Below are 26,902 nucleotides of genomic sequence, written 5' to 3'. Positions count from 1 at the left end.
ATTCAATTGGACAAGCTTTACTGTAGACGTTGGAGGATGCAACTCGTTTCGTACAGGAAGCTCCCATACATAACCCTTACCCTCTGTACTTGGGCAACCCTGTGGAGCCAGTCAATACAGGCTTATCGATAACGACACTCTCAGGTCACCGCGCTAAAATCTCCTTTCGCAGTAGCCGCAAGATTCTCATGAGACAATCGACGCGCATATCCTCAACTGCCGGAAAGCGATGCAGATATGAGTGCGCCGTCAGTAATACGGCCGGTACGGCATGTCATCCAATGGAAGCCGGTACGGATTCCCATATTGTCTCCCACGGATGACAGGTGTCAATGGCTAATCTTCGCGCAGCAATCCGCGGTCCTCCGGCCAATCCAGGCCACCTCCATTCCTTCGTTATCCCGGCCAAAGAGCTCAGTGTACGTCCAATTAGGCTCCGAGTCGATATTGATGTAAGGGAGCGTGCGGTTCTGACTAAATTTCACAGAGCATCCAAGGCCGCGAGACCAGCGTCTACCACAGCAGCTGAGTACGACGAACGAATCCTCCCCCAACGACAAAACGACCTCCGGGCTACGCTGAGCTGACACGCTGCCAAATCTAGATCTAAAGATTCCAAGCCCGATCCTAGACTCCCCCGATCCGTCCAGTCCCTATACCTCCAGCCGCTGCGCCACGAAGTCGAGTACGGCGTGCCCTCGGCCGATCTGCAGCTGCGGTCCTTCAACGTCCGCAGCCTCGAGTTCTTCTGCGACTTTGCGCTGCGGGCCGCCTACTACCTCAAGCTGCCCGCCTTTGGACCCGTACCGCTGCCCAAGATCACGGAGCGCTGGACTGTGCCCAAGAGTCACTTCATCTTCAAGAAGTCGCAGGAGAACTTTGAGCGTGTGACGCTGCGGCGCCTCATCCAGATCCGCGACGGCAACCCGGAGACGGTGCAGATATGGCTCGCCTTCCTGCAGAAGCATGCCTACCCCGGCGTCGGTATGAAGGCCAATATGTGGGAGTTTAGCAAGCTGGGTAAGTGTGGCTTATGACTCATGGTTCTCGGGGTATAGAGCAATCTTCGCTGACAACGGACACCTGCAGACGTCGGCAAGTTGATGGACGAGGGTGCGAAGGATGCTGCTGGTGTGATCGAACCCAAGTGGGCGCATTTGGGAGAGAGCAAGACGATCGGCACGGTTGAGAAGGTGGAGGAGCTGTTGACAAAGGAGAGAGTCAACCTCAGCGGAGGCCTGTAAAGACAAAGGGTACGATGAGTGCATGTACTTGTATAGCCGAGTTGTGCCTTGGTATGGCCTCCAAAGATGAGCCTACTGTGTAAAACCACAATCTAAATACAATATCTTTCAAGTTGATGATTCTAGAGACATTCTGCCCAACCTACGCTTAACCGCAGCAGCAGCACAGAGCCCAATGATTTATCTCCATGCTGAAAAGACATTATGAAAACAACAGAAATCCCAGTTTAATCAATTGAGTGGTACATCGTGTTTTCTATGTGTATGTGGTTGTTTCTGCCCCGTGGAGTTTGGCTGGGAGACAATCGAACTTGATCGGAAGCATCCATAACCCAAATTTTTTGTAACACTTGGGCCACTCACTTATTAGTCCGCAACAACCAACTGTCAGGCCATATCTCAAGTCGACTCTTCTACAAGCAAGCAGGGGGCACAACTCCCAGCACATTCGCATGCTCGAGCGAATATAGAGATGAAAATGAGGTGGTGCAGGGGTCCCGCGACAGCCCAGTCGCTGAGGAGCCTCGCCCGCAACCCGCGCGCCTCACTCGCAACAGCGCCGGGGCCGCCGTGGCTCTCATCTCAATGCCACCAGAGCAGCCGGCGGCGCCTAGCCTCCTCCTCATCCACCTCCGCCACGGGTGCGCCCGCCGCCGCCGCGGCGCCGGCCGTCGTCTTCTCGGGCATCCAGCCGACGGGCGTGCCGCACCTGGGCAACTACCTGGGCGCGCTGAGCCAGTGGGTCCGGCTGCAGCGCGAGGCCGCGCCGGCGGACCGGCTGCTGTTCTCGATCGTCGACCTGCACGCCATCACGGTGCCGCAGGAGGCCGAGGCGCTGCGCCGGCGGAGGCGGGAGATGATGGCCGCGCTGCTGGCCATCGGGATCGACCCGGAGCGGTGCATCGTGTTCTATCAGTCGTCGGTGAGTCCTCCCCGGGTGGGAGACGGTTGAAATCAGGGGGAAGGCTAACGACATTGTTTTGTGATGTTAGGTGCCCGCGCATTCGGAACTCATGTGGATTCTCAGCTGCACGGCGTCTATGGGTTATCTCTCGAGGATGACGCAGTGGAAGGTTGGTTCTGGCCCTCCGCTAGAATATAGTCCTGCCCCTTTTCAACGAGGGACTTCATGACTGACAGGGGCCGATGGCAGAGCAAAATGCATCTATCCAACGATGCCTCGTTCCTGGATGAGAAGGCCAAGACGTCCTTGAAGCTGGGTCTGTTCTCATACCCCGTGCTACAGGCCGCTGATATCCTTGTCCACCGGTACGTTCACAAAGCTGGCCCAATGCAATCTCCACGTCAATATGTTAACTTTCTCCTGAAAACAGAGCTACACACGTCCCCGTCGGCGAAGACCAGCGGCAACACCTCGAGTTCGCCCGCGACTGCGCCCTCGGCTTCAACCACGTCTACGGCGGGCAGCACCTCGTCGCCCCCGAGACCATCCTCTGTAAGTTTGAGAAACGACTTTATCCCCCCCCCCCGTCCATTTAGAAAAAAACACACCTCTCTTTCCCTCTTCACCACTTTGTGCGTCTCCTAAGCCCTGACAAACCACAAGCCAAATCCGCCCGCCGCGTCATGTCCCTCCAGCAGCCGACGCAAAAGATGTCCAAGTCCCACGCCGACCCCCGCTCGCGCATCCTCCTCACCGACTCGCCGGCCGAGGTCCGCAAGAAGCTCATGTCCGCCCTCACCGACTCGACCAACGCCGTCAGCTACGACCCGGCCGCGCGCCCCGGCGTGGCCAACCTGCTCGAGCTGCTCTCCATCTTCGAGGGGGAGACGGAGGCGACGCCCACGCCCGAGGAGCTCGCCGCCGAGATGGCGGCCGCCGGGGCCACGCTCAAGACGCTCAAGGAGCGCGTCGGCGACGCCGTTGTTGACGGCATTGGGGGCATCCGCGAGCGGTACCTCGAGCTGCTCAACCGCGACGGCGGGAGGTACCTGGACGAGGTGGAGGCCAAGGGGGCAGAGAAGGCCCGGGCCAGTGCCGAGGAGACGATGAAGGATGTGCGGTCTGTCGTGGGGCTTTGAACCGTTGTTGTATTGCAAATGTAGCTAGCATCTCGAGCCATGCGTGTATTCTATTATGTACTACTAGAAATAGAAACGATTTCAGGTGACGTGGTGTTCTCATTCCTTCTCCCTTCATGTGATAGAATAACGGTACCTGAAGGGCGTTGGAAATGCTGTCCATCTCATTGCTTTATGCTCGATCGCCACAGGAATGCTGCTCAGGAGTGCAAAAGGACTATCTGTTAAGCTCAATCTAATGCCGTACAATAACGCCACGGCCTCTTGACCTCGTCGTCACACAATAACGTGCAAATCAAGAGGCATATGCAAAGCTGGATCCTCTGCACGCCAGCCAAAACTCCCTCACGACCTGGTTCGTCTGCCGCGCTCCTCTGAGGCTATATGCCCTCGTTAGCCTTTTCTGCTATTTGCAAACGATTTCTGTCATGTATATATATAGAAGGGAGGTATAGGGATAGATGAGAAAACTTACTTGACAATCCGCTTGAGGAAGACGCTCTTGTCCTGCGCCGACACCTTGTCGCTGGGGAACGACGGGTCGGCGAGCGCGCGCTCGAGCCACGACTGTGCCCGGACGTGCGAGACGACGAGCTTCTTAAGCGGGTCGCTGAGGCGGTCGAGCTCGCTGCGCGAGGCGCCGCCGCCGATGTTCTGCACCAGGGCCTGCGCGAGCAAAGGGCCCAGGTGCTCCATGGCGCCGTCGATGGACGACTGGAGGCCGGCGTCGGCGGACCGGAGGGTGATGAAGCTCGTCTGCGAGAGGGAGGGAGAAGAGGAGATGTTAGTCACCAAGTTCTCTGAATGGGAATAGAGCTGAATGAGAAAAGAGGAGGGTGCTCTTACCCAAAAGTCGGCCGAAGAAGCTTTCGGCAACGGTTCATGGCCGTTCAGCACCTTGAGGGTGAACATGAAGAAGAACTCGAGCATCGAGGTCGGCTGGATCTGGAACAGCACCTCGGGGTGTTTGGTCATCAGTCGAGAGACAAAGTCGATGCCGTTCTGGGCCAATTCTGTATCTGCATCCGGTTCTGATCTGGGAGTTAGAAAAAGAGGCCCAAGTCAGGCTTCGCGTGAACAGTTACAGTTACGTACCTGGCAGCGAATGGAGCAGTGAGACCACCCATGGGAGAAGAGTAGTCAGATTCTGCTTCACCTGCTCCTTGGGATAGGTGCTCAAGGCGCTCACAAAACAGCACGCAGTGCTGACTAGAACGCCTATCCTTGGTGTCTCGAATCTCTGCCGTGTGAAGAACTCCGAAACCATCTCGGGCTGGAATACAAATGGTCCAGGCTCAGTCTCGGAGAAGCCCGCTTTCATGGCGTTACAGATTGTATCAACGACCTCGCCGCTCTTGGGAAAGGCCGACTGCACTTCCACCATCAATGCCATCACCTGGCTCTGGACATGGAGGAGATGCTGGCTTGGAGATGCCTTCTTGTCGGGAGAGTCTGCTTCCAGATCCACAGGCCCGTCAGAGGTGGCCTGCATTCCCTTGGCCATACTAGCCAAACATCGCATCGAGAGATGGACTATCTGCAGCAACACCTCGTTTACCCCCGGTGCCTGGCCATCTTTGGGCTGGCACTGGGTAAAGCCTTTCTGAAGCAACGGCTCTTCAGTATTGGCCGTGCCTGGCTTGTGCAGAAGCTGTATACATCTGTTGATATCAGTCCTGAGCAAGCCGAAGAGTTGCTCAAAAGCCTGGAGCCTTCGAGTCTCTTCTGGAATAGCCTGTATGATAGAAGCAATAGCAGCGACAATCCTCTCCTCAGCCAAGGGGTCCAAATTTTGCATCGTGTGCAAAGTTTGGTAGTGACCCAGAAAAGCTCCAGCCTCACTTGTCAAGGTCGACCTGCACGATGAGCAAAGAGTGGCGATAGACTTGGACGAAGGCCCAGCAAGATTCGCCACCCCGACAGCATCGAATAAGAGACTCAGAGCAGCAGGTAGATACTCTGAGCGCCTCTCAAAGTACTCAGAGTACCTCTCAATCAGCGATAATGCTGTCTGCCTCAGCTTTACCGGGATCGGGCCCTGGTTCTGGCTCAGAAGGTCAAAGAGGGGCGCTGAGAACACGCGGCTCAGGAGGTCGTCACAGTTGCCCTCGTCAGAGATGCAGTCACTCAGAGAAGAAAGACAAAACGCAGCCGCCTCAATCTCTGCCCAAGATTTAGTAGGGAGCGACTGAAGGAGTAAGTCGACAAAGAGGGAGATCAGATCTTGGCCAGAGATGGAGTATGTGGTCTGCAGAAGATCAGCAACGTCTTTGCGCGCATCACCAAAGCCGGCCCTCTCAGACGAGTCCCAAGACAAGAACGTGTCCATGGACGGATACTGAATTTTCTTCCAGCAGGCCCCAACCACTTGCATGACATGGGCGAGTGCTGTGTGTCTCCAGACTTTCGCCGCGTCCTCGTCGGAATATAGGGAATCGGTCATGGTCTCGATGAAAGTCGACCAGAATTCGAGCGCGGGTACAAAGATCTTGTCTTCCGCCACTGGATATCCGCGTGTCCCCAAGAGGCCGCAGAGACCTGAAAGAAACTGCTGAGAACGCTGGTCTGGGGATTGCATGAGCTCCAAGACCTTCGCGTCGCCGTACGCAATCATGAAGAGGCCAAACATCAACGGATGGACGTCGACATCATCGTAGTCTCCGGCTGTCAGCCTGTTGTATAGTTGTTGAGCCCACTGGCTCTCAAAGATGGATGCAAGCATCGCATATTGGTCTTCGGTGAAGAATCTCGAGTAATTGGACAGGACTTCTGTCAGAAGCTCGACAGCGGCTTGATACGATGACTCGTTTGCTAGACAATTGATGGTTGGCTCGACAAGGGTCCGCAAAGGAGTGACAAGCTCTTCGGTATTTGAGGATACACGTTGGGCATAAAATATCCAAGACTGGTCTTGATTAGATGAGCCTATTCCGGAAGAAGGGCGGGGGTATTGCTTACCTGTATACAGTCAAGAGTCTCTTTCTTGATTGCCTCTACATGGTCTTGGTTAGATAGGGGAGGTGCCAAACAAACACTAAGTAGCGCCGTAGCATCTTGGGCATTTTCGATGAGCCGGCGATGTGTGCTCGTACTTTGCTTTGTCAATGCTTCTCTCACTGCATAGTAGGAGCCGGGGGGAACTTACTGCTTGATGGCGTTCATATCAGTCTTGCCAACATCTTCGACGAGCTTAGCTAGGAACGATGGTATGGCACGGAGCAACTCCCAGGGCAGTGCCCTGGCAAGCTGCGGAACTTCTGACGGCTGGGGGACCAGTTCAAGAGGAACGTTGCGCTTCTCGTTGAGACAGACGAGCACATGGCGGACACAGTTTGGCCAGAGGTGGGAGAACTGGACGAAGAAAGATACCAGGGCATGACAAAGCTTCTGAACAACAAGGGCACCCGAGCCTCCGGTGGCGGCGGAGATCAGCCACTGTAAAAGGCTCTGTAGAAGTTCCTGGGCATCGTCGTCGGTGAGGCTAGAGCTGTAGGTCTGTTAGTACGTTGACTGTGGGGAAATAAAAAAAAAATGGGCGTCGACTGTGGGACATGCCTCTCGGTGTTGAGCTTGATGATAATGGTCAAGGCACCAAAGAATCTGATCTGGTCGTCCTGGTTGCCCCGGGAGGGTTGGTCGAGAAGCTGTTTGGCAACTTGCCATCCCTGTGGAGATTTCTGCAGACACTGCAAAACATCTTGAATGTTGGCAATAGCTGCTGGCGTATTTTGCGGTTGATATAGTGCCAAGATGAGCTGGTAAATCAGTCAGTGCGCGAGATAAGAAAATGAAAAGAACATCCTGCGACCAACCTGTTCCACCTCAGGAATGGTGGTCGGCAAGGGGGTTTGTTCCATCGTCAGACTTAAGCCGTATCATTACGACCTCAAGATGTCGATGTTGCGTGAGTTGTTCGTTGTATCCTAAGGAGAGGATTGGGGCCAGCTTCTGATGAGCGTGGGTTGGGCCCGTGGCGATGAGCAGTGGACGACGAAATTTGGTTGCAATGCAGGCTAAGGCTGACAAGAAGTGAAAAGAGTGTCCATGGAGGCTTGGTCCTTTGATCCTCGCCAAATAAGGCAGCTATTCATTTTGCGCAGCCGAGGGCCTTTGACGGACAAACAAAACTGGAAGAAAGGTGCCTCGAAAATTGATGTAGCTAGGCCCGCCGTCGCCGCCTTGGTGATGGTGTCCCGAAGAAGCGGACCCGCCTTTCAAAGTCGCCTAATTCACCAACGTCACGACCTCTCTCGTCAGGAGCCCCCATCCAATGCTTTTGAAAAATGCAGCCTGGGGATTCCTATGTCGTCAATATACAAGCTGTGTTTGATAGGGCAGTGTAACATGAGGTAGGTGACAAGCTCTGGACGAGGGAAAGTCACCGTACACATAGATGATGTTGGTAGGAGAACTTGTGCTTGGTGTACAAACCACCTCTTATTTGGGTCAGGCATACATGCGGACGTGGGGTGGGAGATAGCAGATGTGTATTGCATGAGCAGATCTGGCTCGGAACCGCTCGACGACAAGGAACAAAGCATACTCCCTCGAGGGAGGACATATGCACGTCTGCATGTCGAGGAAAGCGGCCAGTCCCTGCCGGCCACGGTTCTGGAGGAGTCAAACATGGATCGGCTTCTGAGTTGGGAAAGTACCCGGAGCTACATGTCGCTGATCTCGACATCAGAGAGCACGAAGCTTCAATTCGCATTGTGATGTATCCCAGAGTTCAAGCTCGAGTCGAGCAGGCGATCAAGACCCTTACCTAGGTACCGGACGGAAAGGCCAACCGGCATCAAGTCTCCCATTTAAACCACCCGGCACAAGAACCTGCGATATTGTTCCCCGAGGAAGACAAAAGAGCTTCGACAGCACAGTCTCCCTCTCGAGGCCATGGAGGGGTCATTCGTACTCTAAATTGGGGCGGGTAGCGGGGATGACACCGGTGGCTGCCGGGGGTCTGTCGGGTGGGCATTCACTATCGCCGCTGGTACGCGGGCCTACAAACAGCTTGAACTCATTTCCAGATTGTGCTGCTCTAGCGTGAACCGTCAACTTCCACCTTCCGTCATTGGCGCCTCCCCTCCACCCACCCTACCTTACCTAGGTACCCTGCCGACGTAAAGCGCGCTGCCAACAGACCAAACCTGAAGCTAGACTTGGGTAGACTGGCTCGACTGGCTGGCTCGTAGCTCTGGTCTCGATCGACCTTCCTTATATTGCCTCCTGTCCAACCCTTTGTCCCTCGCGTGACACTCCCTTCCATACCGGCCTCATGCGAGTCATATATTCTTTCACGTCTCTTCCACCTTCTCTCCGTTCTTCACAACCTCTTCTCGTGCAGTGTTTTCGGCCTGCCGCTCGGTCGCCGTCAAAGCTATCTTTTCCTTGCTCTCCTCCCAAGAGCTTCCCTACCCCACGATTCTTCTCCACCCGCCCACCATCCGCTTCAGATATGGAGACCGTCAACACAAGTGATCGATTGGCGCAGCTGCGACAGCTGATGAAGGAGCATAAAGTAGACATATACGGTGAGTTGCTGATATTTTCGTTCGGACCAGGGACACACTGACACATCGCTCTCCTTGATCAGTTGTACCGTCTGAAGATAGCCATTCCTCCGAATACATCGCCGCGTGCGATGGCAGGCGCGAGTTCATATCTGGTTTCAGCGGTTCCGCGGGCTGCGCAGTGATCACCCACGACAAGGCGACGCTCGCGACAGACGGCAGATACTTCAACCAGGCTTCTCGGCAGCTCGACAAGAACTGGCATCTCCTCAAGCAGGGCATCCAGGACGTCCCGACATGGCAAGAGTGGTCCGCGGACGAGTCGGCGGGAGGCAAGGTCGTCGGCATAGACCCAACCCTGATCTCAGGGTCGGCCGCTAAGAAGCTTCAGGAGAAAGTCCAGAAAGCTGGCGGCTCGGACTTCGTCGCCGTGGCCGAGAACCTGGTGGACAAGGTCTGGGGCAGTGATCGACCTGCGCGGCCTTCCGAGCCGGTCGTTGTCTTGGCGGAGGAGCATGCTGGGAAGGATACCAAGACCAAGCTTTCCGAGCTACGGAAGGAGCTGGAGAAGAAGAAGTCGGCTGGTTTCGTCGCTTCTGTGCTCGACGAGATTGCTTGGCTCTACAACCTCCGCGGAAGCGACATTCCCTATAACCCAGTCTTCTTCTCCTACAGCATCATCACACCTGACTCAGCGACCCTGTATGTGGACGAGTCCAAGCTCAGCAAGGAGTGCCAAAGCTACTTGTCTGAGAATAGCATCGCGATCAAGCCTTATGACAAGATCTTTGAGGATGCCAAGTCGCTCAGCCAGTCGGTGGAGACCAAGGGTGAAGGCGAGGAGGTCACGGCTGTCCAGAAGTTCTTCATCTCTAACAAGACATCCTGGGCGCTGAAGCTGGCACTGGGAGGTGACAAGTTCGTCGAGGAAATCCGGAGCCCGATTGGTGATGCCAAAGCGATCAAGAACGACACCGAGCTGGAAGGGATGAGGCAGTGCCACATCAGAGATGGTGCAGCGCTGACCGAGTACTTTGCATGGCTGGAGGATCAACTAGTCAACAAGAAGGTCACAATGGACGAGGTCACAGCGGCTGACAAGCTCGAGGCGCTGCGGGCAAAACAGGACAAGTTTGTCGGGCTCTCGTTTGACACTATCTCTGCTACGGGACCAAATGGTGCTGTCATCCACTACAGCCCCGAGAGAGGCAATTGCGCCGTCATCGATCCCAACGCCACTTATCTGTGCGACTCGGGCGCACAGTATCTAGACGGCACCACGGATACGACTCGCACGCTACACTTTGGAACACCGACAGAGGAGCAGCGACACACCTTTACGTTGGTGCTCAAGGGCCATATTGCCCTGGGAACGGCCGTCTTCCCGAAAGGCACGACTGGATTCGCGCTGGACTGCTTGGCGAGGCAATTTCTCTGGGTAAGTTCCCCCTGATGATCTGAGCTTTTGTGCTCTGAGCTTTTCCGTCTGACCGTCGATATAGCAAGAGGGTCTCGACTATCGACATGGCACTGGTCATGGTGTCGGTTCCTATCTCAACGTGCACGAGGGTCCGATTGGCATTGGCACTCGCAAACAATACTCGGAGGTCGCTCTCAGCGCTGGAAATGTGCTTTCCAATGAGCCTGGCTACTACGTGGACGGTTCGTACGGTATCCGGACTGAGAACATGGTGCTGGTCAAGGAGGTCAAGACGAAGAACTCGTTTGGCGATAAGCCGTACCTCGGCTTCGAGAACGTCACGATGGTGCCGTACTGCCGCAAGCTCATCGACGTGAGCATGCTGACGGAGAGTGAGAAGAAGTGGCTCAACAATCACCACGCTGACGTGCTGGCCAAGCTCAAGGGTTTCTTCGAGGGTGACGAGCTCACAATGGCGTGGCTGAAGAGAGAGACGGAGCCGTTCTGATGGATTTGTATATCATTATACCCGGTCGTCCTGGCACTGAGGAGCAGGTCTGGAAATATCTCCCAAGGTACATGTTTGTAAACTAGAATTGCATGAAGGACGCCATGGCAAAGGTAACACCAAAGGAGGTCTTGAAGGGAGTGTTTTCCGACAGGGCGGATAAGATCTTAGAGGACTTCGCCCGCTCTTTGAGCTTGAGTGTGTGTACCAGGTCAATGCCATATCTGGATGCAATCTGGGGAGGACAGTCAGTATATTGTTTTTCTTCCCCTAGGAGGAGACATCTAGCAGTCTCTGGCATTTGGAACGATCTGCACTTTACCTGTACCGTAACAATGGCCACACCAATGAGGAAGACGAGAGTCTTTGAGAAGACGGCGACTACCAAGCCGCTGAGGAAACCTGTCGTTGTCGTGTCAGATCCTCTGTTCAAAGTCTATATGCAGAAAAAGAACATGAAAGCTATCTGGACTCACCGGCGATACTGCCGCTGGAGAGCTGCTTGATCATGTCCGGGTTGAGGCGTTCGTGGACCTCGGGCGGCTCTTGACGGCTGCTCGGCGTCACCCGAGCCGGCAGGGCGTCGAGGCGCATCGGCTTCTGTCGGGCGATGAGGTAGACGCCGGATGACAGGCCCAATGTGACAGGGACGATGCGCTGGGCGAGGGCCCTGCGGCAGATGAATGCGGCGCTGGCCATATTGTGGTTCCGAGACGGCGGAGGCCTGGGAGGGCTGGAAGAAGGGAGCTTGGTTCGACTAACAACAGAGGCAGGTGCTCGAGCTTGCTCTCTTGGCTTCCTTGCTTGCTCTGTAGTCTTATTACCTACTTTTGAGGGACAGTGGATGGCCTGCTCTGTGTTGGAATCCTTCACCGCTGAGGAAACTGTTTACATGGATTCTATTTCCCAGGCACGAGTTCGCCGAGCCCACGTGGGGTAGGTAGCTCTTATTTACACTGGGGTAATGATGAGCGGCATGCTGGCTGTACCTCGTAGCCCCAAGTCTCGTCAGCTCCCTGTCTTGACGTAATCACCACGATGGAGCTGGAGCTAGGTATCTCAATAGAGATCGCCGCAATTGAGACTCCACCAAAACCGACGGTACCATCCAGTGGCCTCAGCGTGTCCGCCCGCTAATCCTTGGGGCCGAGGTGGTGGTCCAAGCGGGCCTCGATCCCACCACAATTCAGACGCGTCAATACGCGCTTTTGGCCCTCTTCGCAGCCAAACCTTATTGTTTTCCCTCCTCGACAATCCTCCACCTACCTACCACCCATATCAATATCCCCAATTCCGGTGGTTGACTTGCTCCGACAGATATTCTCCCGGTGGAAGCACTGCAGCTTGTCAATCTCGAAGGAGAATTCACAATTTCAACCGCAACTCCGCGAACCAAAAACGGACAATCCAGCTGTCGCACCACCACAACAAGAAACAAACAAACAGAATGCCACGGCCCGCCCGCACCAAAGGCGTGTCAGGGCGCCTGGCCGCCAGGCACGCCGCCTCGACCTCCGAGTCCGAATCCCTACCTGCGCCCGCTCCCCAAGCAGCAAAGGACGTAGATGCTCCCAGCAGCGACATCTACGGCGTCAGCGATCGCGAGCTCGAGAGGCGCAGGTCCACGCGCAGATCCTCCCGCGCCGCTGCGTCAACCACGACGACTACCCAGCAACAAGCCGGCGCTCTAGAGGGCGCCAAGCGCAGACGCGACGAGGCCATGGACAGGCTCGGCGACATCACTTCCACGACCAGTGCGGACGACGCGGCCGGCCACACGTCAGACAAGGCTGCGAGCCCCGCGGTCGAGGTCGGGCGCAGGGAGCAGTCGGTGGCTTCGGCGGCCAGGACGACGCGCCGCAGGATACCCGACGCCTCGGGCCTGGACGTCCTGGACGACGACGAGATGTTTGGTGATATGGACACCAGCTTCGACGAGCAGGACCTCGACTCCCCCGGCGGCGCCGACGCGCACAAGTCGCACAACTCTACAAACAACACGTCTTCCTTCAACGTCGCCCTGTTCAAGCGCGGCCGCCCCCGCACGTCCAGCATCGTCGGCAGGGACGACGGTCCCATCCGGCCGAGCAGCCGCGGCCCCAACACGCCGAGTATCAGCTCGACGCTCAACCTGGGCATCTTCAAGAGACGAGCGCGGGAGCCGAGCATCCTCGGTACGGCGCGGAAGCAACGCGCTCGGAGTCAGAGCGTCACCTCTGCGGCTCAGAGCTCAGCTGCCCAGAGCGAGGACGAGGGTGCCTTTGCCCCCGATGACGCGGGCACGCCTCTGGACCGGTCCCGGATGCGCACCTCTGCCTCCGTGGCAAGGAGCGATGTGGACATGCCCTCGTCGCCTGCGGTCAGGTCTCGCAAGAGAAAGTCGACAGAGAGCCACGCGAGTTCTTCGAAAAGAAGAGCGGCTGAGTCGGAGGACGGTGAGGATGATGACATTCGCGACTCTATCGAACTGTCAAGCCCTCCGCCTTCAGATCAGATCGTCGAGCCACAGGCCGCTCCCGAAATCGACGACAGCATAATGGCACCGCCCGCCAGCAGCGACTCTGAGGCCGACAGTCCGTCTCTGTGGCCGTCGCTCAAGTCGCTGGCCAAGGGATACAAGGTCAGGAGACCTCCCTCCCGGACACAGAGGACACCCGCTCCGGAAGACGACAATGCCTCGGATATCTCTTCCCCGCCGTCGCTGACGCACTCCCCCAATTACGCCCACGCTAGGAGGAACCCGAGAGCTGCCGCTAGGGGCAGGCACGCCTCGGACAGGCGGGAGCCCTCGCCCGTCACCACGGCCGACCTGGCGGCCATGCTGCCGCGCCGGAATAGGAGACTGAGAGGCGAAGAGGACGACGCCTGGGACTTGGACTCGGACTCCGAGGCCGGCGATGCCGCCGTCGCCGCCCCGGCCCACGACGACGACGAGCTGTCCTACATGGACGCTCGGCGGGCGAGGCAGCACCACCACCACCAACAGCAGAAGAAGCAGGTCCGGCCGCTGGGCCCCTCGGCGTCCGGTGCGGGCCAGTCACACGCCGCCAAGACCGGCCGGCCCGCGAGGCGCAAGTACGGCTCGGCGTGCAACGCCTCTGACAAGGAGAACAACGGCGACGGCGCCGACGCCGACGCCGACGCCGACGACTCGATCGAGGTGGCGGCCGCGAGCCCGCTGCCCGACGACACCTTTGACAGCCCCGAGGACGCGGACGAGACGACGCAGGCCGAGCTGGCCGAGGAGCTGGTCAGGGCGGCCAGGAAGTTCAAGGAGGTGGACAAGTGGGAGCTCGACTTTGAGGAGGTCACCGAGGTCGAGGTCTCGTCGCCGAGCAACGCCCGCTAGGAGAGCAGTCCCATGGTGCAATGCCGGCCGTTTGGGGCGGGCGGGGCTTGGCTTGCTGCAGTGTGAATGATTTACGCTTTTCTTGTTCATGTGGATTGCCAGATGGAGGCGTTGTTGGGTTTGTGATGGTTTGGGCAACTCTTGATATCATTCCTTTGGGTGGAACACAGCGGTTGAAGTTTTGGCTGATTGCAAACAAAAAGTACCATTGAATACTTTTTTTTATGGAGTATATCCATGTGGCTTTTGGAAGGTGGCAGAGAGCTGAGGTCTTTCTGGCCTCCCTATATATGCTACATCCCGTTCCTGAACGCCGGTGACTGATCCCGTTATCATAAATCATCAGAAAAAAACATCTCTTTTTGACCCTATTGAACGCCGCGCAGAACCAATGTCTAGTAAGTTTTTCTTTCTTTCATGAGCGCTCATGAGGACAACTTGGCATACTCGATCGTCTGCTCTCGGATAGGTAGTAGGTTCACGACCTGGTTGGCGTCCCTCATGGCCACCGTGATCGCATCCGGCAGGAGTCCCGTCATGAGCAAACCCTGGCAACACCCCCACGATGTTAGTACTGTCATCATCAAAGACATACATACACCACCAATCAGCGTTTCGATACGAAATAAACTCACCCTTTTCACGTTGTCAAACGAGTCCTCCCTGGCCGTGTACTCGCGAATCACCTCGTCCGTCTCAAAGTCGACGTAGACGCGCGTGTCGCGCACGCGCACCAGCACGCCGTCGAGGCGCATGTACAGGCGCGCCAGCAGCAGCATGCGCTGCGGCATGACGCGGAACTTGACGCTGTACATGCTGACGCCGTTGTCGTCGAGCTCGCTCTCGTACAGGATGACCTCGTCGTTGAACAGGATGGGGTCGCGCCGGCGCAGGAGCTCGAGCGGGATCGCCTTGACGACGCCTTGCGGCCCCCTGCTGCTGCTGCCGAGGTCCTGCGGCGCCAGGGGCCCCGCGCCGGGCGTCTCGGTCGCGGGGACGCCGCCGGCGTTGGTGGCGGGCAGGCCGCGGCGCACGGTGCCCGCGTACGCCGAGCTGTAGGTCCAGTCGAAGGGGCGCACGACCTCGCGGATGCCGGCGCTCGTCCTCTCGCGGCTCTGGCCCCACTCGCGCGCGTGCGCGACCTGCAGCATGTTGTCGGCCGTCTTGCCGACGGCGTCGAGGGCCGGCTCGGCGGCGAAGCAGACGGTCCAGCCCGTGGGCAGGTGCGTGACGGCGACGAGGTTGTCGCCAAAGATCATCTCGGGGATGGGGATGCCGACGCGCGCCGACATGGCGTCGATGGGCGCCGCCTTGGAGATGGGCAGCTTGCGCGACAGGATGCGGAAGCGGCCCTGCGTGTGCGACGAGGTCGCCGAGGCGAGGTCGTCCGGGGACGGGTAGTGCGTGTCTGGGGGCGCGAAGGCGGTCATCGTCTTGGGCGGGGGCGTATGTCGGGTGATGGGGTTGTTCTGCGAGGGTGGGGAGAGGGTTCGGGGCTGGGTAGCGGTGGTGTCGAGGCTGCCTGTCCTGGTCGTGATGTCTGTCCACGGAGCTGCCAGCTCAGCTCGGGCGCGAGACGTTCGGTGCTACCGTGTGGTGGAAGGGATCCCGAGAAGCGGAGAGAGGAAGTCTAACGCCCATGAATTGGTCCTTCGAGGGGACTGAGCTCGTAAATCTGACCCTGGTCGCTGAGGATCTCGAGATGGGAGGGTGTGAGGTTGGAGGTGTTGATAATTGTTGGCGGGGAAAGAGAAGAGGCGGGAGCTCCGATAAGATAGCGAATGAGCCAAGGTGGTGGTGGGGGGGGAGCTCCGTGTAAGTCAGATGCAAGGAACTGGAGGAGTGTTGCACATATAAAAGTCTGAGAGTAAAAACGTGTTGAATATTACCTGGATATGTTGGCATGATTGGATAAATAGATGAATCTCATACTACACAAAGAGAAATTATAAGGAAAAGGTGCACACATCGAGACTAAAGCATCGTGACAATCCGCAAATGGGTCTCGTGAAAGCTTCATGAGCAATCTGCCACTTTTTTTACTTCCTCCAATCCTGCGCTTTGTGCATCTGTAGATCTGTTTCCACACACATCGATATCGATGTTGTAGACTATGTTCTGTAATTCTGTCCAGGTCAACAACTAACCAAAGGGATCCAAGGTAGAGATATCCATAGGACCTGAAAGTGCCCTGTGATGCGCGGTTGCGTCAAGCTGAAGGATCATTGGGCCACTGGGTCAACTAACTACGACCACCAAAGCGAACCTGGTTCATGAACCAGCCCCTTTTCCTTTCACAAGTCTAGAGTATCCAGTCATCTTACTTCGTACACATCGGATCTACAAGTAGCTATGAGTTAATACTAGGTGGGTCGCGTTAATTGAGTCGCCGATTGCCCCATCGAATGATAAATGATGCCACCACCAGAGTTAGTCGCCGACCGCCGCTAACTCTGCTTGCTCAGTCAATCGGCGTTTGTGGGCACGTTCTAGTATAAGTCGAGCATACCACTCATGACTTGGGGGCTATCACTCGTTGCCAAACCGTCACAATTATCACCTCAAGACCCCAGTCTCTGACACAGCATCTTACATTCAAGCAAGATGAACTCAATACTCTCCCCGATCTCTGTTCCCTCGGTACCCGGCTGCGACGTTCGGCAGAGCCAAGCGGCAACACCAGCCCCATACACCCTGGCCCAGCTCGTGGCCGATATCAAGCTACACCTGGGGAAAGAAGGAGGAATCGACTCGAGCGACGTGGATGAGGCATACCTAGTGTCTCTTGCGCGGAAGTACAACTCGAATCCCAGTGATTGGGCACAATACTATTACAGCCAGCCGGGCAAGCATTACACGCGGAACTCGATAGAAGACATCAACCATAAAGCCAATATTGTGAGTGCAGGCCCCCTTAACCTTCCCCACCTAGTATACAGTCTAACGATAGTTTCACTTACAGCTTCTGCTGGTCTGGAGTCCCGGAAAGGGATCTCTGATCCACGACCACGCTGGTGCTCACTGCATCATGAAGGTCTTGGCGGGCAAGCTGACCGAGACTGTCTACTACAACAACAACAATAATGGTGCAGTAGACAAGGAGGACGCTGATACTACCCCCCTCCGGGTCAAGAGCGAGAGGACTCACAGCTTGAACGAGGTTGCTTACATCTCGGACACCATCGGGCTCCATCGCGTGCACAATCCGGACCCCGACAACGTCGCCGTGTCCCTGCATCTGTATACGCCGCCCCATGCGGCTGACATCGGCTACCACGTCTTCGATGAGACCACCGGTTCGTCGACCTTTGTGCGGCAGGCCAAGGCGCTGTCGATGGCGGAAAAGATGGGCATTAAGGCGTGATTGGGCGAACTCAATAGACTGTAGTATATTTTTTATTTAGCGAACTGCGACATACTATTTAGCATCTCAACTATAATACCAATACTTAGACTACAATGGAAGAGCAACTCTCCTTGACCTTTGCGGTAAAGACCCAACTAGGTTCTAAAAATATTGGCCAGTCACAATTCCATATCTTATAGTGCCCTGACCGGGTGTAATTCAAGATCTCCAGATATCACAAGCTAAAGACACCAGCCTCACTCAAAGCGCCTCGCCCAGTCCAACTTCCGCGATCCGAGGCTGCGGTCATCGCTCAGGGCAATTCTACCATTGGCTTCATCCGGCTGCACGTCTTGAATCCGAACCCACTTCTCCCTGAGAAGCCTGGTTTGCGTCTTGCCATCGCGGGCGCTGCTCCCGGCCGCCGCACTGTCCACATAGGGCGAGTCCCTCGACAGAGCAGAGATGCTCCCGAGGAAATCCGGCGCCCGGACGACCCAGCGGAGGGCGATGTTGCCCACGGCCGCCAGGAGCACGACGCCCACGGAGACAAAGTACACGGCCAGCCACGCCCCGGACAGCTCGTAGGTCGGGGCCGAGAAAGACTGCAGCCGGCCGCCCGTGGCGTTGCTGTACATCGACCCGGGGCGGCTCCACGTAAACGGCTGGTCCCAGGGTATGCTCTGCGGGCCGCTGATGCCGTCGTGGCCCATGATGGCGCTGGTGTCGAGCGACGCCATCCAGTACGAGTTGAGCAGCATGCCCATGCGCGCCTCGTACGCGGCCCCATGCGCGCCTCGTACGCGGCCCCGGGCACCATGCCGAACTCGCCCTCGCCGTCCTGGTTCGTGAGCCCCCTGATCGGGTCCTGCAGGTACATGGCCACGGCACCGAGGTTCGCCGGGTGCTGGGTGACCCCGACCGAGGCTAGGTTCTCTAGGTACCGGTTCATGTACAGCCAGTCCGGGTTGCCGGCCGCGTCGCTGAACATGGTGATGTTGGACGCCGTGTCCTGGCCCGGGGCGGCGCGCACGCGGGCCGAGCGACAGGATACCACGGTGTCCACGGAGGCCTTGACGCAGCGCACCTCGACGTCTACGACGGCCGAGTGCACGTCGCAGGTGGTGGCCGTCGTGTGCGCAAAGTGGACCAGCGTGCCCCAGAATCCCTCGACCAGGGAAGAGCCGTCGACGGGCCGTGGGAGGGTGCCGCGGTAGGCGTTGGTGTAGTAGTTGAGGTTGATCGCATACGGCTGCTTTATGATGTCGTCGCTGTACGGCAGCTTAAGAGGCGACTTGAAAGTCCTGCTCTGGCCGGGGGCCGGGTTCGTGGTATTGGCCGAGCTGAAATCCGCAGAGGTCTTATTGTGGTTCGCTACCCATGTCGTGCGGTTTTCCCACCTACCACTGCACTGAGAAGCGTTAGTCAGTATTATTCTGCCGACGGCATGCAAGGTAGAGAGATCGATCCTCACTTTCAAGTACAAGTATGTCGACCCAACAGTGGCCGTTGCATTGCCGACCGTCTCTGGTATTCTTCGGATGGCGACACCAAGAAGTGACTGGTAAGGAGCAACTTGATCGTCTGGTACATCCACCCATTGCTCGGGATGAGAGGCGTCATAGTTGGCCAAGAGATGGAGAAACGGCACACGGGGGTTTCCCCAATGGTCCTTCTGTGTGGTCACGGATGCTGCAATGTTGCTTCCCAGCGTGCGGACATACTGGGAGTAAAGGCTGTTATTACTGCTGGAGCCATTGGAATGAATCAGGGCGGTGCTGCTATCGTACAGCGAGCTGAGAAGGACCGCGTTGATGGTGGCCAAGTACGTGGCCGAGTCCGACGAGGAGGTCAGAATGGAGCCAAACGAGAGCTCGCTAATATTCGGCGTCGGGAAGTACACGAGTTCGAGCGGGGTGTTCTCGTTGAACAAACGTAGGTGCACCGATCGGACGACGGCTTGACCTCCGATAGGGCTGAAAGCCCACGCAGCAAGGAGGAGAATTATGGACAGGCTGATCAACGACGGTTCCGAGAGGGTCAGGGCTGTGCTTCCAAGCGTTTGGCTGGCCAGGAGAGACTCCAGCGTCTTTATAAACAATGACGTGAGTTTTCTTTGTGTAATGACTTTCGAATCTTGTTACTTACTGACAACTTGGTGCCTCTTTCAGCTTTGTACAGGGCATAGCTTCGCACCATCGCTCCCAAAACCATGGCAAACGTGATAGGCCAGGTGGTAGCAGCGACAGTAGCTAGCTGCATAATGGCCTCTGTCGATGAAGACTTATTTCTTCCGTCAAGCGAGACAAGAAGTCCTCCCAAGACTAGAAATCAAGTCAGCACAACCCTGTGAAAGGGCACGACTAGGGCATTACCTAGATACACGGCGGGTATCAGCAGCAACAAGATTGGAGAACCTAGTCTGGTCAAGAGCGAAGGACTTGCTTCTCGAAGCGAGAGTGTCTGTCCCTGGTCCGATATCTGAAACAGACCGTGTTCGTGCCGTCGTTTTTCGTCTCCTCCGTTGGGTATTTCCGGATGTTCCAATCCAGGGCCGCGATGCTCGTCATCGAGCAGAGGATATGAGTTGCCGATTTGATATCTATCGAGAGCCATAGCCGAATCAAACCCGATTTTCTTGGTTGTGTTTAGTTTCAGTCATGAGTTTCTACAATACAAGTCGGTTGGATGAGCTGCGCACGAGCATCAACTGGCCGGCAACCCAACGGCGCTGGAGTTGTTATCATATACGTGACCAGCCTTCAAACACGGCATCACTGGCCCGCAAGATTTATTCTTCGCTCTCAGCCAAGCATGGGAAGGAAATTGGGCACGGGGCTGTAATAGACCACCGAGACGAGGAACTCGTGCATTTGGCCCCCAATCGGAGCTCAAGCAACCCAATCAGGACCCTCGACATTGCACACACCTGGCCCCATGCTATCGAAGCCCAGGGCATTCATGCATACAAATTGCTCACTGTCATAAGTGAGTCTAAACATAAACGGAGCTGACTAGGGTCAAGTTCTGCACAAGCTCGATACTGAACGGCGCTTTCGCGGTGAATACAGAGGGGCCGAGTCGCGAGCCTTGTCTTGGCCCCCAACCGAACCTGAGTAATGGCTTAAGTAACAATTGCTATTTTGGGCAAACCTTACAGACTCGTATAAGGTCCTGTATGTGTCAACGCGTTCTTCTCAGTCAACTTTGAAAACAATGAAACCAGAATCTGTGAAAGGATAATCTTTTTGGGTTCGGCACTGGATGTCCTCGACAGCTCTGGCGCTGCGCCTCATCCCGGGCACGGCCTACTTGTCTGCGGCCGTCGCTTCCTACAAGGAATCGATGGCACATTGTGTAATGCTCTGATTTGTCGTTATTCTATTTGCGAGTGTATTATGGAGGATAGAAAGGGGCCAGGTGAAGAAACATGGTCAGACTCCCAGCCGATTTTCCATATGCACTTTCCCACAAATATATTGTAGAACTTGGATAAGCCATTTTCCATGTCAAGCTCATCCAGTATTAGAGAGACACTTGAGGTTAGAAGTAGAAGCTTACCCCCGCCAGAGCAAGGAGTATCCTTGGATTGATGACATCTTTAAGACTATAATACTATCTAGGTAGTCAGATATCGTGGGATATGAGGCTCTCCCAAAAAGTGGGGATGGTCGTTGTGCCGTTGTTGCTGGGACAACCCCGCCACTACCCCTGGTAAATACTCGGCCAACCGATCGCAGGTAACCAGACATAGGCCCATTCTTAGCCTGAGCCGGGTTCTCCCACACCGACAAACTTATTGAACAATACAGACCGTCAGATCCTCGAGATATTGTGTCGCTGTGTCCTCCACAGAACTCTCTCCTCTCGCCTTCGCCCTCGCCCTCGCCCTCTCTTCCCCTCTTCGCTCCTCTGCCGCGGAGAAAGACACACAGACACACCATGGCGACCAGGACGTTAGAAGCCCGCTTTGAGCGCATGTCGGTCAACGACGAGAACGACTCGGGCGAGGCCAGGCTCTACCAGAAATCAAAGGTTCGTGGCGTCTAACTATGCATAGATGAAAAACAAGAGCATTTGGGACACCGCGCAATTGACACTTGCCATCTTCGCAGGGCGTCGTTACGACCACATCGCAGCTGGCCCACAGCTCCAGCCGGCCGAACCTGTTCAAAATCGCCCTCCAGACCCAGAATGCCAACACGGTAACCACGACCGTCACACTGCCGTCGCAGGCCGCGCAGTGGAAGCAGTCGACAATGGCCGCCGGCGCCAACCCGGGCTCCCCAGGCCGCAAGGGGCAAGCCTCCTCGGCCCGCGACCCGGACGAGGCCGCCGAGCGCAAGTCGGGCTCCGCGTCGGCCCTGACGGCCGCGGTGCCCTCGACGCCCAAGCAGTGGCACCTGGGCATGTTCGAGATCGGCCGGCCGCTGGGCAAGGGCAAGTTTGGGCGCGTGTACCTGGCGCGCGAGCGCAGCAGCGGCTTCATCTGCGCGCTCAAGGTGCAGTACAAGTCGGAGCTGCAGCACGGGTCGGGCGTCGAGAAGCAGGTGCGCCGCGAGATCGAGATCCAGAGCAACCTGCGGCACCCCAACATCCTCAAGCTCTACGGCCACTTCCACGACAGCAAGCGCATCTTCTTCATCCTCGAGTTCGCCGGCAAGGGCGAGCTGTACAAGCACCTGCGCCGCGAGAACCGCTTCCCCGAGTGGAAGGCCGCGCAGTACATCGCCCAGATGGCCTCGGCCCTGCGCTACCTGCACCGCAAGCACGTCATCCACCGGGACATCAAGCCCGAGAACATCCTCATGGGCATCCACGGCGAGATCAAGCTGTCCGACTTTGGCTGGAGCGTCCACGCGCCCAACCACCGCCGCGCCACCCTGTGCGGCACCCTCGACTACCTGCCGCCCGAGATGATCAAGTCCGGGAACAAGGACAACTCGTACGATGAGAAGGTGGACCTGTGGAGCCTGGGCGTCCTGACGTACGAATTCCTCGTCGGTGAGGCGCCGTTCGAGGATACGCCGGTCATGACCCAGAGGAGGATCGCCCGGGCGGACATGACGATCCCCTCGTTTGTCAGCCCCGAGGCGCGGGATCTGATCAAGAAGGTGAGGACTGCCATCTACCCCAACTCCAGACACAAGTACCCAACACAAGTCTAACCAATGTCTACTAGCTCCTCGTCCTGGACCCCAACAAGAGATTGCCGCTCGAGTCGGTCCAGCAACACCCCTGGATCCTGAAGCACTGCGTCAAGGGGGAGCGGGCTGCGAATCGGGAAAAGTCGTCGGGCCGCGACAGCGAATGACATCTGGACCACGATTAATGACTCATTCACACCATTCTATGTATGATTATTCTCTTCGGCGTTGGATTACTACTCGGAAGGGGAGGAGTTGGGATTGCATTGCACATAAGGCTCGAGCGAAAGAGGGCTTTTCATAATGCTTTTTTTGTTGTTACATGTCTACTACACATTGGCCGAGGACAGACGCTGGTCCAGAATAAAATCTCATGATATAATCATACAGGCCTCGTCTCTTGTGCGCGCGAGGGAGAGAAAGAGAGAGAGAGAGAGAGGCAAGAGAGGGGTATCATTTGTATACTTCATCAAACGGCCGGGTATCGGCGAAACACGAGTCCCAGACCTCGTTGACCACCTTGGTCGCCTGCACGTCGTCCTTGCAGTGCGGGCGCGCCATGACGGACTGGATGGCCCGCATGCGCACGCAGTTTTGGAACTGCTGCGTCAGCGTCCAGTGCCCCCTTGTGATGGCCTCCCTGGTCCACCTGCACTCGCCGCTCAACATGGATGCTCGGATCTGTGGGAGCAGGATTAGCAATCTCCGTTATTCTACCAACGGGCCATGAGAAAGAAAAAAAGCAAAAGCGTCGTACCTCCATGCAGGCCGCGTGCCTCAGGTTCTTGCCGCTGTAGTCGACCTTCCACCTCAGGTGGTCGTAGGCGTGCACCATCTCGTGCGCCAGCGTGTCCTCGAGGTGCTTGCGGTTGCGCACCTCGTTGGCGCAGATGAGGATGCCGTAGTTGGGGTCGAAGCCGCCGCCCTTGCGCACGACGGTGCCGTCCTCGGTGATGATGCCCGGGCAGCGGCGGCACAGCACGTTGGAGGCGTCGAGCTTGCCGTTGAGCGCGTCGACTTTCTCGGCCATGAAGCGGATGATGGGGCTGTAGCGGAAGAGGTAGTCGCGGTGGCGCTCGCAGGCGGCGCAGTCGCGGGCCTCGTGCTCCCTGTAGCGCCACTCGCGGTAGTGGTGCATGCCCTCCTTGGTCATCTGGCCCGACAGGATGCGGAAGTAGTTCATCCACCAGCTCGTCTGCGGGTCGAAGCCCGTGCGCTGGGGGTCGTTGACGAGGTAGGCCTTGGCATGGTCGCTGGGCTCGAAGGAGGCGGACTGCGGCGATGGCAGGGAGGGGTCGGCGGATGCGGTGGTCGCCGTCGTCGGCTGTGGCGGTGGTGGTGATTGTGAAGATGTTGAAGCCATCGTGGGCAGCTATATGGGAGGGAAGACGGCGGCGGCCTCAGTCAAGGCGCTGTCTGCCGAATAGAACGTCTGAGGGTAGAAGGTCCAAGACCAGTCGAAGAAATTGCTTCTTCCGTGTAGAGCGGTCAATCAAGCTCTTGCCTTGGGCTCGAAGAATTGCACAGTAATCAATGTCCCTCCTGCTTCTCGACTTGGAGGTCTGCAGTGGATTCGGATAGATATCACAGCTGAGCTAACTAACTAGGTAAGGTATTCCCACTGTCGGCTGGAGCAGACCCCAGGGCGGTGAGAATCAACGCCTTGGGAGACGGGCGCTCCTCCAGCAAAAGACGGCCCCGGTTTTTTTTTCTTTTTTTTCTGCCGGTGGCCCGAAACCGGGCGATTCTGGGGCCAATGGGGCATTTGGCGATGCTGTCATTGGAGGGGCGCGCCTTTCAAACCATGTGCTTTGACAAACGAGAACTACACACGCCGGGCGACACAGCTTGCTTGTGACTCGATGCGCCCTGTCTGATCTGGCTCAAAGGGCTTCGGCTGGGGGGGCACCTTGCATCTTTCCACATCCATCCATGTATATCTGCAGATTAAATGGATCCGAAAGGCGCCGTGAGACCCTGTAAGAGAGACCACCACGCCTGCGCTGCTGTCGATTTTTCCCGAATCCTTGCATTGCGTGCTTTCATTTGCACTTCATGACTTATCTGTCTTTGCTGTTCTTCGTCGTTTGGAAAAGAGGTTTGAAAGACCAAGTCTGTATTTACTAATGCTATCCTCCTCCAACGCTCAGTCATGAAGGGGCATAGGCATCTCACCATCGTCATCAAGCTCGGTACGTTGCGACGGCTTGCACCCCCCGGACGAGTCATAACGTCTACGAGTGCCCAACTAAACCCAACGCCACAGGAACGAGCTCGATCGTGGATGAGAAGACCCATGAGCCTCTCCTATCCATCCTCACCCTCATCGTAGAGACTGCCGTCAAGCTGCGGAAAGATGGCCACAAGGTCGTCATCGTCTCGTCCGGCGCCATTGGCGTCGGTCTCCGCCGCATGGACGTCGAGAGGAGACCAAAGCATCTGTCAAAGCTGCAGGTGAGGATCCATGCTCTTCTTCTGGAAAATGAGTTACTGACTGGAACCCAAATACAGGCGTTAGCAGCCATCGGTCAATGCCAGCTCATGACCATGTGGGACACTCTCTTTACACATCTGCGGCAGCCCATCGCCCAGGTCCTGATCACACGCAATGATATAGGAGACGTAAGTCTTGTTCACTCATCACATGGTATCAGACATGCTAAGAACCCATCTCAGCGTACGAGATACCTCAATGCTCAAAACACGGTCATGGAGCTTCTCGACATGGGCGTCATCCCCATCGTCAATGAGAACGACACTCTGGCTGTCGCCGAGATCAAGTTTGGCGACAACGACACCCTCTCCGCCATTACGGGCGCCATGGTCCACGCCGACATGCTCTTCCTCATGACCGACGTGGACTGCCTGTACGACAAGAACCCGCGGGCACACCCAGACGCCCAACCCATCGAGGTAGTGGAGGACATCGGCGCGCTGCAGGCCGACGGTAAGACTTTCTTTTCGCCCTCTGAGCCCATGTTATTCCGCTTTCAGCGCAAGACCTTGCTGACTCTTTTGACAGTGTCGACCGCCGGCTCCTCCCTCGGCACGGGCGGCATGTCGACCAAGATCGTCGCCGCCCGCCTCGCCACCTCGGCCGGCGTCACCACCGTCATCACCCGCGCCTCCAACCCGGGCAACATCCTCAAGATCGTCCGGCACATCCAGGCCACCCGCACCCCGCCCATCACCCGCAACAGCTCTCGGGACCACCTCCACCACCACAACCATAACCATCATCATCACCCCCACCACCAAAACCAAAACGCCGCCGCCGCCGCCGCCGCCGATTCCAACAGCAGCGGCGAAGACCCCTTGTCCCGCTCCACCGCCTCCCTCGACATCACCGGCACCAGCACCACCCCACCCCCTTTGCACACCCGCTTCCTCCCGTCCACCGACCCCATCCGCGACCGCTCGTTCTGGATCCTCCACGGCCTCCGCCCCCACGGCACCATCTACGTCGACGCGGGCTGCCACCGCGCCCTCGCCGACAAGGCAGGGCTCCTGCCCGTCGGCGTCGTCGACGTCGAGGGCTCCTTCGCCCAGCAGGAGGCCGTGCGCATCTGCGTCGTCGAGAAACGTGTCCCCAACCCCGCTCCTCCCGGCACGGGCACGGGCACGGGCCCGCTGTGGGAAGGCTCCTGCCTCGAGGTCGGCCGCGCCCTGGTCAACTACTCGTCGGCCGAGATCGCGCGCATCAAGGGCCGCCAGAGCACCGAGATCGGGCGCCTGCTCGGCTACGCCGACAGCGAGTACGTCGCGCAGCGCGAGTACATCAGCCTCTTTAGGAGGGAGAGCCGGCCCGCGACGCCGAGCCGGGAGCTCGAGGAGCGCATCCTCGGTGCTGGCGCCGGCGGCGGCGTCGCGGGGTACGAGTCCAACGCCGTGGTGCCGCCGCAGGACGGGGCATAGCTTTTTTGTCTTTGGTTCAGGCGTGTTTGTGACTTGGTAAGAGATGCTGTTGCGTGGCCGGGGGGCGGGGAAAGGGGGTAGAGTCAAGGGGGAGGGAGTCCGACGTTGGTCGATACGGTGGAGCACAGGTTTGAGGTTGGGAACGAAGCCTGGAAAGAAGAAAAAGGAAAGAAGCCCAATAGGGGCTGGCGGTTTGAATCGGTTAGAATACACAGCGTATATCTGATCATGGCTCTTCTAATGCCATTGTTTTTGCTCCACGATAACAAAACACGTTTCTCTTCATCCCTGAGCTCTGGTTAACTGGAGAGGAACAATGTCATTCTCTCAAGTTCCCAATTCTCAATAAGTTCGTAGACTCAGTCCTCATCACTAGCACATGGCAACATGATATATGGAGGGCCATTTTATGCATATTAC

The 26,902-nt window shown here is 57.0% G+C and overlaps 11 protein-coding genes across 11 annotated transcripts; 6 read left to right on the top strand and 5 right to left on the bottom strand.

Moving 5' to 3' along the window:
• Positions 1-237: 237 nt before the first annotated feature.
• E0L32_009010 (uncharacterized protein) lies at positions 238-3,287 on the top strand (the record flags this gene model as incomplete). The annotated part of the gene is made up of 10 exons (XM_031143929.1): positions 238-291; positions 352-419; positions 488-529; positions 605-1,020; positions 1,090-1,240; positions 1,715-2,166; positions 2,237-2,321; positions 2,385-2,513; positions 2,579-2,700; positions 2,812-3,287. 10 exons carry the CDS (start codon positions 238-240, stop codon positions 3,285-3,287), a joined length of 1,995 nt encoding a protein of 664 aa, XP_030991530.1.
• A 471-nt stretch (positions 3,288-3,758) lies between these two features.
• Positions 3,759-7,144, bottom strand: E0L32_009009 (uncharacterized protein; the record flags this gene model as incomplete). Its single annotated transcript, XM_031143928.1, has 7 exons — positions 3,759-4,323; positions 4,383-4,560; positions 4,617-6,192; positions 6,246-6,378; positions 6,433-6,774; positions 6,831-7,042; positions 7,100-7,144. 7 exons carry the CDS (start codon positions 7,142-7,144, stop codon positions 3,759-3,761), a joined length of 3,051 nt encoding a protein of 1,016 aa, XP_030991529.1.
• A 1,598-nt stretch (positions 7,145-8,742) lies between these two features.
• E0L32_009008 (uncharacterized protein) lies at positions 8,743-10,725 on the top strand (the record flags this gene model as incomplete). Its single annotated transcript, XM_031143927.1, has 3 exons — positions 8,743-8,818; positions 8,881-10,235; positions 10,300-10,725. The coding sequence occupies 3 exons, from the start codon at positions 8,743-8,745 to the stop codon at positions 10,723-10,725; spliced, it is 1,857 nt and encodes a 618-aa protein (XP_030991528.1).
• Positions 10,726-10,807: 82 nt separating this feature from the next.
• On the bottom strand, positions 10,808-11,424 carry E0L32_009007 (uncharacterized protein; the record flags this gene model as incomplete). The annotated part of the gene is made up of 3 exons (XM_031143926.1): positions 10,808-10,960; positions 11,048-11,127; positions 11,202-11,424. 3 exons carry the CDS (start codon positions 11,422-11,424, stop codon positions 10,808-10,810), a joined length of 456 nt encoding a protein of 151 aa, XP_030991527.1.
• A 748-nt stretch (positions 11,425-12,172) lies between these two features.
• On the top strand, positions 12,173-14,074 carry E0L32_009006 (uncharacterized protein; the record flags this gene model as incomplete). The annotated part of the gene is made up of 1 exon (XM_031143925.1): positions 12,173-14,074. One exon carries the CDS (start codon positions 12,173-12,175, stop codon positions 14,072-14,074), a length of 1,902 nt encoding a protein of 633 aa, XP_030991526.1.
• Positions 14,075-14,499: 425 nt separating this feature from the next.
• E0L32_009005 (uncharacterized protein) lies at positions 14,500-15,504 on the bottom strand (the record flags this gene model as incomplete). Its single annotated transcript, XM_031143924.1, has 2 exons — positions 14,500-14,622; positions 14,710-15,504. 2 exons carry the CDS (start codon positions 15,502-15,504, stop codon positions 14,500-14,502), a joined length of 918 nt encoding a protein of 305 aa, XP_030991525.1.
• A 1,174-nt stretch (positions 15,505-16,678) lies between these two features.
• On the top strand, positions 16,679-17,438 carry E0L32_009004 (uncharacterized protein; the record flags this gene model as incomplete). The annotated part of the gene is made up of 2 exons (XM_031143922.1): positions 16,679-16,972; positions 17,037-17,438. The coding sequence occupies 2 exons, from the start codon at positions 16,679-16,681 to the stop codon at positions 17,436-17,438; spliced, it is 696 nt and encodes a 231-aa protein (XP_030991524.1).
• A 239-nt stretch (positions 17,439-17,677) lies between these two features.
• Positions 17,678-19,682, bottom strand: E0L32_009003 (uncharacterized protein; the record flags this gene model as incomplete). Its single annotated transcript, XM_031143921.1, has 4 exons — positions 17,678-18,140; positions 18,224-18,831; positions 18,895-19,509; positions 19,569-19,682. 4 exons carry the CDS (start codon positions 19,680-19,682, stop codon positions 17,678-17,680), a joined length of 1,800 nt encoding a protein of 599 aa, XP_030991523.1.
• Positions 19,683-21,362: 1,680 nt separating this feature from the next.
• Positions 21,363-22,734, top strand: E0L32_009002 (uncharacterized protein; the record flags this gene model as incomplete). Its single annotated transcript, XM_031143920.1, has 3 exons — positions 21,363-21,455; positions 21,536-22,534; positions 22,603-22,734. The coding sequence occupies 3 exons, from the start codon at positions 21,363-21,365 to the stop codon at positions 22,732-22,734; spliced, it is 1,224 nt and encodes a 407-aa protein (XP_030991522.1).
• A 286-nt stretch (positions 22,735-23,020) lies between these two features.
• Positions 23,021-23,930, bottom strand: E0L32_009001 (uncharacterized protein; the record flags this gene model as incomplete). Its single annotated transcript, XM_031143919.1, has 2 exons — positions 23,021-23,248; positions 23,325-23,930. The coding sequence occupies 2 exons, from the start codon at positions 23,928-23,930 to the stop codon at positions 23,021-23,023; spliced, it is 834 nt and encodes a 277-aa protein (XP_030991521.1).
• Positions 23,931-24,719: 789 nt separating this feature from the next.
• E0L32_009000 (uncharacterized protein) lies at positions 24,720-26,482 on the top strand (the record flags this gene model as incomplete). Its single annotated transcript, XM_031143918.1, has 4 exons — positions 24,720-24,759; positions 24,834-25,021; positions 25,079-25,189; positions 25,244-26,482. 4 exons carry the CDS (start codon positions 24,720-24,722, stop codon positions 26,480-26,482), a joined length of 1,578 nt encoding a protein of 525 aa, XP_030991520.1.
• Positions 26,483-26,902: the final 420 nt, after the last annotated feature.

The sequence above is a fragment of the Thyridium curvatum genome, assembly GCF_004353045.1.
Source record: "Thyridium curvatum strain D216 chromosome Unknown NODE_62_length_255573_cov_84.952434, whole genome shotgun sequence".
Taxonomy (NCBI): domain Eukaryota; kingdom Fungi; phylum Ascomycota; class Sordariomycetes; order Thyridiales; family Thyridiaceae; genus Thyridium; species Thyridium curvatum.
The sequence above is the reverse complement of the archived record's forward strand: the minus strand, read 5'-3'. Positions and strand labels throughout refer to the sequence as shown.